This window comes from Magnolia sinica, chromosome 2 (genome assembly GCF_029962835.1).
Source record: "Magnolia sinica isolate HGM2019 chromosome 2, MsV1, whole genome shotgun sequence".
NCBI classification, from domain to species: Eukaryota; Viridiplantae; Streptophyta; class Magnoliopsida; order Magnoliales; family Magnoliaceae; genus Magnolia; species Magnolia sinica.
Window position 1 is genome coordinate 101723924 of NC_080574.1, and position 10348 is coordinate 101734271.

Here is a 10348-nt window from a genome sequence, read left to right on the forward strand (position 1 = left end):
CAATACTATTTCCATTATATATGCATAGAGAAAACATAGAATTGTGGATAGTAATCAAGTGAAGAGACCAGTTGCAGATCAAGCGTGGAAGTGTATCTCCTTCTCTTCCTCTTATACTCTGTAGCACACCTGGTTAGACCTACTAACTATACAGTTTGCATGTGCTACTGGTGGTCAATGGTGGCACATATAAAAAAGATGACGCGAATTGTCTGTGACTGCCTGAGGTACTTCCTGTGGTTGGAAGCTATCACCACAAAAATACCAGTATTAGGGGCGTTTTTATCACAGGCGGCCACAACAAACCACCACTGTAGATGGAAAAAATCAGGGGCATTTTACATGGCTGCCTGTGTACAATGAATCCGCCGCCGCTCCTTTCAAATTAAAAAACCTAAAATCTATTTTTTACCCCCAAATCGCGTTCCCTCTCCAAATGGCGCTTCTTCTCTCCTGCGCGCCTCTTCTCTCCCAAAACCCTTCTCCCCTCTTCACTCCCGCCTCTTCTCTCCCAAAACCCTTCTCCCCTCTTCTCTCCTCCTTTCAATAATCAACCGAAATTCTCTCTCTCTCTCTCTCTCTCTCTCTCTCTCTCTCTCTCTCTCTCGTTTCAGCAGCCCGTGGTACCATTTTAAAATGTAGTCACCAACCCTTCCGCCATACATGGGGCCCACTCCGTGTAGGTCAGAATGACTTGTCTTTAAGGCCCCCACCATGGACGGTCCGCCATGCTAGAATCACCCTGTTGGGTTGATGACTTTTCGCTTCTCGATGAAGAATCTCCTGCCATTTCATCGTCATCCGTCCATTTGCATAGGGTGTAAGGGTCGGACGAATCATATAATCCATGGTGCCTTCCACGGTCTAGGACACTCGAGTAACAGCTCCAATCAGGTAAGGTGTAGGCCACAATGTCTGCTGCACCGCTTCCCATAGACTACCATTTCAGGTGGTCCTGCTGATGGTGTACCTTTTTCTCCCCTATTTGGTTCTTTCTCAAAACCCCTGAAAATCAAATTTCCATTTCTACCTCCTTTTCTAACTTACAGGATCTCAAGAAGATCCAACGTCATCGGCTCGCCCAACCCCGGCCTCGGTACTTCTCTCACTTCCATTTCTGATCCTCTTTTTATTTTATTTTTCTCCTGTTGATTTGTTGGATTCTTGAAGTTTCTGAAAAATAATTAGAATAAAACAAGAACCTCAAGCGAGTGGACAGGATGAGGTACCCGCAAATGCACAGGCAGGTGTGTGTGTGTGTGTGTGTGTGTGTGTGTGTGTGTTTTTTAATTATTATTATTTTATTTGTCTTTGTTGAGTTTTGATGGTGGATCGGTTTTGGAAGAGCAGGGCCTTCATCAGGGAGGAAGCCGCGGAAGCCCAGCAGGTTCAGGCCGGGGACTGTGGCTCTTCGGGAGATACGGAAGTATCAGAAGTCCTGTGAGCTGTTGATACCCGCAGCTCCTTTCATTCGATGCGTGGGTATCTGTCTGTTCACCCATTGCTTTTGTTTGGATTGGATGGTTATGATTGTTTGATCAGCCATATGACACTGTTAGGACTGAATGGGAAGTTCAGATTGATGGATTTGACTATTTGAGCATTCAGTACATTTAGTGCCCATTTGGATTGTTGTATTGGTCAATCCAGGATTGGCAATGCTTGCAGTTCAAATAAATTTTTTGTGCCAATCTAGTTTAAAATGCATGTATTGGTCCATTTTGTATTGACCAATACAAGGTTCCAAATGGGCTCTTGCAATGCTTGGCTTGAATGATTGCTGTTTTAGTTTTGGCGTGTGTGTCTGGATATTTTAGCTATAGCTTCCTACTTGGACTCGACTTTTACAATGCTTAGCTTGAACTATTGATGTTTTAGTTTGGGTGAGCATGATTTGGCCTTAACTTCCTACTTGAATATAGAACTTGGGATTCTTGGGCTGTAAGCTCTTTTAATGCTCTAAAACAGGGTGATTTTCACACCCACATTTCTTCAAAAGGTCCCATGACAGTCTTCAAAAGTTGTGACTTGAAAGTCATAGGTTTGGTTGATTGGACCAATCGATCAATAGATTCCTACTTGGGAGGTTTGCTCTGTTAGAAAGGTTTTCCTACAATGTATTTTCCATGTAATGGTGAAAGTTTCATCTGCAAGATCTTTGTAGTCTCCTAATCCAATTTTTAGGAAAGTAGATGCCTCCCTTGCTCATTTGCTCATAGATGTGCTCTTGTGATTTGATTTTGTTCTCTATCTCGAGGTTTGGTTACTAATCTAGTCAACCTCAATCCAACTCAAAACAAAATCATAGTGAAACACAATTAAACTTCTTTGATGCCATTTTACATGTTAGAAATATCAAAGAACAAGAACATTTTATATTAAAAGAACTTGAGAACTCTACAAAAGGTTAGAGCTCTGAGGTGTACAAACCGCTACAACATGGCTGGCTTATACAACTTAGGCCCCCTGAAATCAACGAGTGTCTTCGGCTATTCTCTATGAATCCAGTGGGGATTAAACAACAATGTAATAATATAAACACATACTAGGCAAATTTAGGAATATGTTATGTTTGTGTTCTCAATGAGCTTTTACTTTCGAGCATTTTTCCTTTCTATTGCTGGGCGATCCATGCTTTTAAGAATCTTATATGGATTTTCATGCGCATGTATTAGTCTCATGGTCCTTTTTTTTTTTGTTTTTTTGTTTTAGGTAAGGGAGCTAACTGCTTTCTATTCTAGGGGAGTTAATTGTTGGATGACTGAAGCTTTAGTAGCAATCCAAGAGGTATGGGACTACAAAAATATTGTTAGGAGCATGGATGGCCAATTTGTCATTGTTGTTTTTTGCAGCTAAAAACTATTTGAAGTCTATGTTTCCTTTCCATTGGCTGAAATGCTATTCAATGATTATTCTTCAACTTACGATCCCGAGTTTCTTTGTGGTTTCAAGTTAAGTAGTTATGCTTCCAACTCAAGGTATCCTTAGTAATGGTGGTAACCGTCCCTCGTTATGGTGTCGTAACGGCTGTTATGGAAAAATTGACCTCAAATTTGTCTTGTAATGACTTGTAACAGTCCCGTAACGGCTATAATGGCCCCTTATTGGGCCAAAATTGTTTTTTTTTTTTTTTTTAAATAATTTTTTATTAAGCATAATCGCCATTACGACCACTGTTGCCATTTTGGAATACCTTGTTCCAACTAAACTTGATGCTAAATACTCTAATGTAGTTTTAAAATTTTGCAACATTCTTCATTCATTTATTGATTTATTTTTGCATCATTTACCCTAAATGATGGGTAGTAAACTTTTGTTTAGAGCAAATGCCTATGTTAAAAGCAGACAAAAAATACTAGATTTTTTAAAAAGAGGTTGGTCGAGTCTCATTTCTATGAATAGGGCCTTGTAAATTCCATTCAATATAAATCATCAACTAAGAGAATTAGAAATGACCTTCCTATACTCTACATAAACGTAATCATTGACATGTTGACATTGGGAGAAAAAGAATGTAATAAATGAACTACCCTAACTTCCTTGATATGATGAGGTACATGAATGATATGTTTGAAACTCCATCTCAAATTGATGCAAAAAGTGTGTATTTGGAAGCATAACTTCACTAATGAAAAACTAATATTGGATTTGGGATATCCTTCGTAAGTTTTAACAAAACTAAAACTAAAGACAAATGATGAGAATTTAAGTTAGACAGTTCAATCAATCGATCTGAACTATGGATTAAGTTCAGAAAATATTCCTCAAGCTACCATTCAAAAAAATGCACTGATTGGATGATCCAATCCATCCTTGATTTGGACTTTTTTTCCATACCCTTCCTTTTTCTAGGACATGGATGGGATGGCTATGATTGCCTAACAAAAGGATTCTTTAGAATGATGAGCATTGAATGAGTGGTTAATATTTGTTAGATTGGTGGCTATGATCCAGTCATTTGATGGCCACCATTTGGACAGTTAGGAACTCCATCTGTATTAAGTGTTCAGGTATTCTACATCCTTGGCTGATAATATAGAACACAATTATTAAATTCCCCTGTATTGCACAAAATATCACAATGTATGCCAAAAACTCTAAATAAAATTCCCCTAATTTTTTGATACATGCGATACTCCCCTAATTTGTTGATACATGCGATACATTGCAATACATTGTGATATGTATTAGCGATAGATTGTGATACATTCTCCCACTGGAAATAATTAAAGAAAAATGCAAAAATCCCCACAAAATCCATTTGCTTCCCAATTTGTTTGGGGGAAATCTGTTTTCATACTTGTATTGTATGACTTATGAATTCTATGAATTCATTTTTGATATAATTGCATCACTTCTATTAGGCAGCACATTTTCTATACAAAGGAAATGTGTTGGGCATACTTGTTTTGTGATCTTTTAACTTGTGTGTAATCGTCTCTTTCCCAATGTTTCCCTTAAACAGTGATACATCTGATATTTGTCATGTGATCCTAAGGGTGTGATATGTGCATCCATATCGTTATTTAATTCACTAGTTATGATCTAGTGGGCTAAGTGCATGTAAACCTTCTCGTGCACATGGTTGCATTTGGACTTTTTGTCATTCATATCACCTACCTGAACCAGCCATTAGGTCCAGTCCCCTCATTGTGTTACTGGGAAAAAAATTTGACAGCAATCAGATGGCTCTATACATCCGTGACTGGGCCTATCTTCTATGAACAATCTTGTACATCTATTTTGTATGCCACTAACTGGCTGTTTGGATCATCTGACCAGTATGTATTTTTCAAGGTGGCTTATGAAGAGCGAACTAGACCTAATGGATGGTCCAAATAGGTGATATGGATGCCACTGAGTCCAAACGAAACTATGTGCACAGAAAGGTTCCCATACACTTAGCCTACCAAATCATTAATCAAATGTCATATTCTCCACATAAAATGTGGTGGGAAATTTTTATGGTGTGTTTATATATCATGGAATTTAAATACAATTGAACTAAAAGATTAGGTATTGTGTATTCATGTTGTAATCTGAACAAATTTGACATGTGCTCTTTACTTCTAGGGAATTCGTTGCAACAATGGGCAATTTTCCATTCATGTTTCCTTTCTTCTATATCAATAAATGGAATCTATGGGCAAGTATGTTGTCCAACATCCATGTTAGACGTATGTCAGACACACATCAACATTTCTATTTGGAAAAACCTTAGTTTACCTTTTCTTCCTGTGTTTTAGTGTTATTTGTATAGTTGTTTCCCAGGTCGTAGTTTGTTTTTAGTTATGTACATGCGTGTCTTTGTCTTATGCATATACACAGTAATATCTATGTAACAATCAATATCATTATGTATTCAAGCTGGGGCGTTCTCTGAAAGCGACACACTCAATTGGAACCCAGGTGCAGTGAGAAATGTGCAAGGCCCTTGATAGACATCCATGTAAAATGGACCTCCACAGTTTAAATGAATATTTTTCTGGTGCTATGGGATGCATATTATGGACACATGGCCACAAGTGTTTTTAGTAATAAGTCCTTAGTTTTTTTTTTTTTTGTTGGACATATCGATCATGGGAAAACTACACTCGCAGCAGCCATTACAAAGGTTGATTCTAGATGATGTATTTTATGCTTCCATATATTGATCTTAGCTAGCAGACCCCAATCAGTTGGGATAAGCCGTAGATGTTGATGATGATGACATTGATCTTATTTGTCTCTCTCTAGATCTAGAGTTGATTTGTTTTTTCTGAGTTTATGATTGCGTTATCCTTGTAAGGAGCTTGTGTGGCATTCTAATTTCTATGGGCTTTTTATAGGTACTGGCAAAAGAAGGTAAAGCTAAGGTTGTTGCCTTTGATGAGATTGACAAGGCACTAGAGGAGAAAGCTCGAGGAATTACCATTGCAATGGTTAGGATGCCATTTTCTTTCTTGCATCATGCACGTTATGGGTTGGGATATGTTTCTAGCATAAGTACATAGCATGTTTTAATGCTGTCTTCTATTGGCATTTTTTATGCTCAATAACTACTTATTTTGGAGATATTGGAAGCTTATTTTAGGTGACATGATTTGCAGGCCCATGTGGAATATGAGACTGCTAAGCGGCACTATGCACACGTGGATTGCCCAGGACATGCGGACTATGTTAAAGTGAGTTACGGAAAACTTATTGTTGTCTTCCAGACCTTTTGCTTGCTCATTTTCACTAAATTTTTGTAAGAAATCTGACCTCTTGTGTTTCTTTCTCTTTTCCTCCAAAAGAATATGATCTATCTTTCCTTTCCAATCTCTGTTCAGCTCTTCCTTTGAAGCTTTTCATGAGTTTCTTTGATATGTTGAAACTCTAAGAAGCTAAAGTCATCTTTGAACTATTTCCGTTGTTTGATTTCTTTATTTTGCATTTTATAGGTTTTTCCTTCGCTAGATTGATGTTCAGCTGTGTATCTAATTCTATTTAAATTAAATCTTGCAATGCTGGATATAATGCTGGATATAATACGTTTTCTTTTTTATTGGATGCTGGATATAAAACTTCTGTAGCTCCTAAAAGTTTTAAATGGAAGGTGATCATTCTGCACTACTTACTGGATATAATACGTATGGTTCACTTGAGTTTTGAATCTATCTCATTTTTTAGCTTGTGTCCTAAAATGATTTGGCAAAGAAAATGGACGGGTTGAATTTCTCATCAACATTACAATGGCCCCACCTAGCTCCCATGGCAAGAAGTTCATGGGAAAGATATCCGAAGAAAAGTTTGGTGGGTTTGTCACTTGTGAGAGCCATTGAGATTGCCCTGCAAATCTTTGGCATCAATTGATCCCAACTTTAAATTTCTATAAGAATTGCAACTTCTAATTAGGAAATTAGAGTTTCTAAAACAGTCCTTAAGAGCTCTTCTATTTACAAACACCGTTGCCGTTGAGGTTTGTAGTTGTTCTTTTTTGTTGAGGATTTCACTAACACCCACACTGTTGACACACACAAAAAAATAAAAATAAAATTGTACAGGGTAGTATTTGCATCTTTTCACATGAGCCATAATTTGTATTTTCTTCTCTTGTAGAACTGTATGATTAAGAGAAAGTGAACCTGTTTGACCGGAATTGTATATTTCCCGGCAGCGATATGCATATGCAGTCACTGACTCGATGGGAAATATAGTGGGCTCATTTATTTCAGGCTTCTTTAAAGTTGTTAGTACTTAATTTGGAGCTCTGCTCGACTTTCTCACAAGCAAATCTTGCAGGTAAGCATTAAGGAAGTGACTTTGCCTAAAATTTCCTTTCTTAGGAGTTCATTTCGAAATTAATTTTACGGGTTGCCATTCAATGCATCCTTGACAAGCTGCCTTTATTTCAATTGCCTGTTAATCTCTTCATGGTATTTCATTAGCTCACAATTCTTCAAGTTGTACTTATTATAAGTTCGTACTTATTACCTAGCTCTAGCTAAGAAATCTATTGGTTTCTCTAGGGTACCTGTTTTCGAGCAGCGTGTTGACAATATAGTGGGTATTGCATATGCAATGGATATGATGGATTATGTTGAAAAGGTCAGTTCTGCTATGGTTTTGATTTTTTTTTATTTCACTTGTGCTCATGAGACTTATTTGCAATATGTTTAGGAGTGTAAGTGTTTACCACTCTTTCTATGGCATGGGACAATTTGATCTATCTGCTTTTGAAGGTTGATAAACCAGAAAGTTCTACTGTGGGAGCAATTGCACATAGGCCTGCCTACTTTGTACCTGGTAATTTTTATTTGCATTTAATTATTTAGTTGAGAAACTCGCTACAAGCTATCTGTAAAGCTGTTTTTGCAATTTTATTTTATATCACAGATTCAGAATGGAGCATCCATAACATCTAATGCTAAGTGATAATTGTTTATCTTTAGAAGCGCCGAATGAATAAAGCTCTTCTTTTTTTTCCTTTTTCTTTTTTCAAAATGAATGATGAAATTTGGATGATATCACAGATTCAATGTCCGTGTGGAATCTGCTGAGAGAGTTCCGCATCAGGAAGGTTCATATGGCTATTGTTCTAAATGAATATGGTGGAACTGTGGGAGTATGTTTACATCCTTCACATTTTCTTTAACAATGCTCATGAAGTTCAAAAGTTGTTCATGTTACTGTTTATGTGATTTTAGGTGTTAACTATTTTAATACTGTTGCCTCATTAATATTTTTTAACATCGAAAAGTAGTGAACAATTCTAATACTGCCTTTTGTAATAAAACTGGTACCTACTCTGGTTGACTGCCAGAACTTTTACATGGCGAGAAACAGCCATCAACATCTTGCTTTCCTAGCTTGGTTTTTAGGAGGACGGAGAAGAAAGTAGGAGGTCGAATGATCCTGCATCACAAAGACTTGACATGTTGGCATGTTGGAGATGCATCAGCATCTTAGGAAAGATAACTGTTAGCTGTCTCCGGTATCCATGAATGTGTGCGCATGCATGCATATCTGTAGAGTATTTAGCCTCATTGCGCCCTCTCCTACTTCCCATTCTTTTGCACTTGCTAACATTTTAAAACAGACTCTTCCTCGCTTCGGAATCCCTCCTGCTTTCCCTTCATGCTTTGCAAAGCTATGTTGGAGTTCCTTGCTTTTTAGTGGATTGCTTTGGCAGGTGATTCGCAACATTCACATTTCCCTGAGTCTGGTAAAATGCACACTGTTGGAAACTTTTCAATTTATCTTTCTGGTTTACTGCATAAGCATGGACATTTTGGTTCACTATTTGCTTCCCATTTCAGAAATTCATGATCATGTGGATCCCCTTGCCACAGGAAGAATGATAGGATCCTACCGGGGCTTTGTATGGTATACTCTGGTTTTCAATTCTGACCAATTCCATGGTTCTGTAATCTAGAATATTGATTAATAATTATGATGTCTTGGAAAAAAAATATTGTAAAGAAGTTAATCTCTCTATATTCTCTTTTCTTCTAGTTTTCAATCTCTGTGTCGGCAATCTTCTGAAGATGGTTGTGGTATGTACTGATTGTATATTCTCTGTATATACCTTGACCTTCTTTTTTTTTTCCTTTCCTTTTCCCTCTAAACTTGTGGTTTTAGTCAGTGAATAATTGTTTTGTTTTCATTTGACCAGCCATGATTTGAAGCTTGCAATAGCATTCAAAAATGACATTTCTGCATAGTAAGCAAATGAAAAAACATATTACAACCTGATCTTTCTTCTATCAATTCTATTAAATGATAATGCATATATAAACTCCAATACTTATATCTTCAATGCATGTAGACCGTTACAGTCTGAAGCTGCTGAAATCTAATGTTATCTCAGGCCTCACCATTGCAAGCCTGTCAATCCCACAGGTAATTTCTTTTATTTACTACGGGGCCTCATGCCAGAATTCTGTTGCATAATGTTGCATCATTTTCATTGATATATAATTGTCCCTAGGGACCTTGCATCATTTTCATTGATGAAATAGATGTTGTGGGATTCACTCGAAGGCAATGGGAATGTCATACAAAGAAGACATTACATCAGACCTTGTCAAAACCACAAAGGCTGAAGAGTCTATTGCTGCTGTTAGGAGAGAACCATTGCCAGTATCTCAGTCAGAAGAACAGAAGTTTATTGAACAAGAGTGAATGTTCATAAGCAACTGCCTGATAGGTCACTTACAGGCCAGCAAGATGGGTTAGAGCCTCTAACATTTCTCTTCTATAAATAATAGGAAGAAAATGCCGCTTCTCTTATATTTAAACAAAAGCCTCTGATGTTTCTCAGAGAGAGATTTCCATCTTATTTCCATGGTTTCTTTGTTTGTGTTGAAATTTCAAGTCTCTTGGAATGAGGGAGAAAACCCATATCTGTTTTTCTTTTTTCTTTCTTCTTTTCTTTCTGTTTTTTCATATTTTATGGATTGTGATTCCAAGTCTATTTGAATGAGAATTAAAGACTCTTTCTGGGTTTTCTTGGGTTTTATTTGAGAGGAAAAACTATTAAAATATTGTAGCTAATGTTGTGGATCTGACTGACTATGCACAGGTTTATGAATAGGTTAAAATAAATAATTTAGCCTTACTTGTTGAGAACTGAGATTAAAAAGTGAATTTGGCCTCAGTTGATGCCAACAAAGGCTAAATCCATCTTTAGTCTCAGTTTTTGTCTCGATTACCTAAACTGAGACTACAACTCCCATGGCTAAAGGCTTTAGCCTCAGTTGTTGAGAACCGAGGTTAAAAATAAATTTAGCTTCAATTGGAGGCAACTGAGGCTAAAATTTGAATTTAGTCTCAGTTGGAAACAATGGAGGCTAAAACTTTGATTTAGCCGCATTTCGAGAAAACT

At 37.2% G+C, this 10348-nt stretch overlaps 1 protein-coding gene and 1 long non-coding RNA gene across 6 annotated transcripts; both read left to right on the forward strand.

Moving 5' to 3' along the window:
* Positions 1-957: 957 nt before the first annotated feature.
* LOC131229762 (uncharacterized) lies at positions 958-2795 on the forward strand. Of its 2 annotated transcripts, none has more exons than XR_009163581.1 (3): positions 958-1247; positions 1351-1482; positions 2713-2795. It is a non-coding gene; the product is annotated as an uncharacterized LOC131229762 (long non-coding RNA). The 2 variants fall into 2 exon arrangements; XR_009163577.1 differs by having other exon boundaries at positions 988-1247; positions 1351-1478.
* Positions 2796-7044: 4249 nt separating this feature from the next.
* LOC131237318 (uncharacterized) lies at positions 7045-9991 on the forward strand. 4 transcript variants are annotated; one of them, XM_058235027.1, is made up of 6 exons: positions 7045-7263; positions 7491-7767; positions 7995-8847; positions 8977-9017; positions 9290-9363; positions 9483-9991. In XM_058235027.1, exons 3-6 carry the CDS (start codon positions 8462-8464, stop codon positions 9564-9566), a joined length of 585 nt encoding a protein of 194 aa, XP_058091010.1. In that variant the 5' UTR covers positions 7045-7263; positions 7491-7767; positions 7995-8461; the 3' UTR covers positions 9567-9991. The 4 variants fall into 4 exon arrangements, 2 of the variants coding, with proteins under 2 accessions (XP_058091010.1, XP_058091008.1); XM_058235025.1 differs by having other exon boundaries at positions 7045-7767; XR_009167175.1 differs by lacking the exon at positions 7995-8847 and having other exon boundaries at positions 7045-7767.
* The last annotated feature ends 357 nt before the right edge of the window (positions 9992-10348 follow it).

Bases quoted from the DNA above. Each gene is read 5' to 3' on its own strand.
- LOC131237318 (XM_058235025.1), top strand. From the start codon at position 8,462: ATGAATGTGTGCGCATGCATGCATATCTGTAGAGTATTTAGCCTCATT. The intron at 9,018-9,289 runs GTATGTACTGAT...CAATGCATGTAG, and splicing joins ATCTTCTGAAGATGGTTGTG to ACCGTTACAGTCTGAAGCTG. The intron at 9,364-9,482 runs GTAATTTCTTTT...TTGATGAAATAG, and splicing joins CAAGCCTGTCAATCCCACAG to ATGTTGTGGGATTCACTCGA.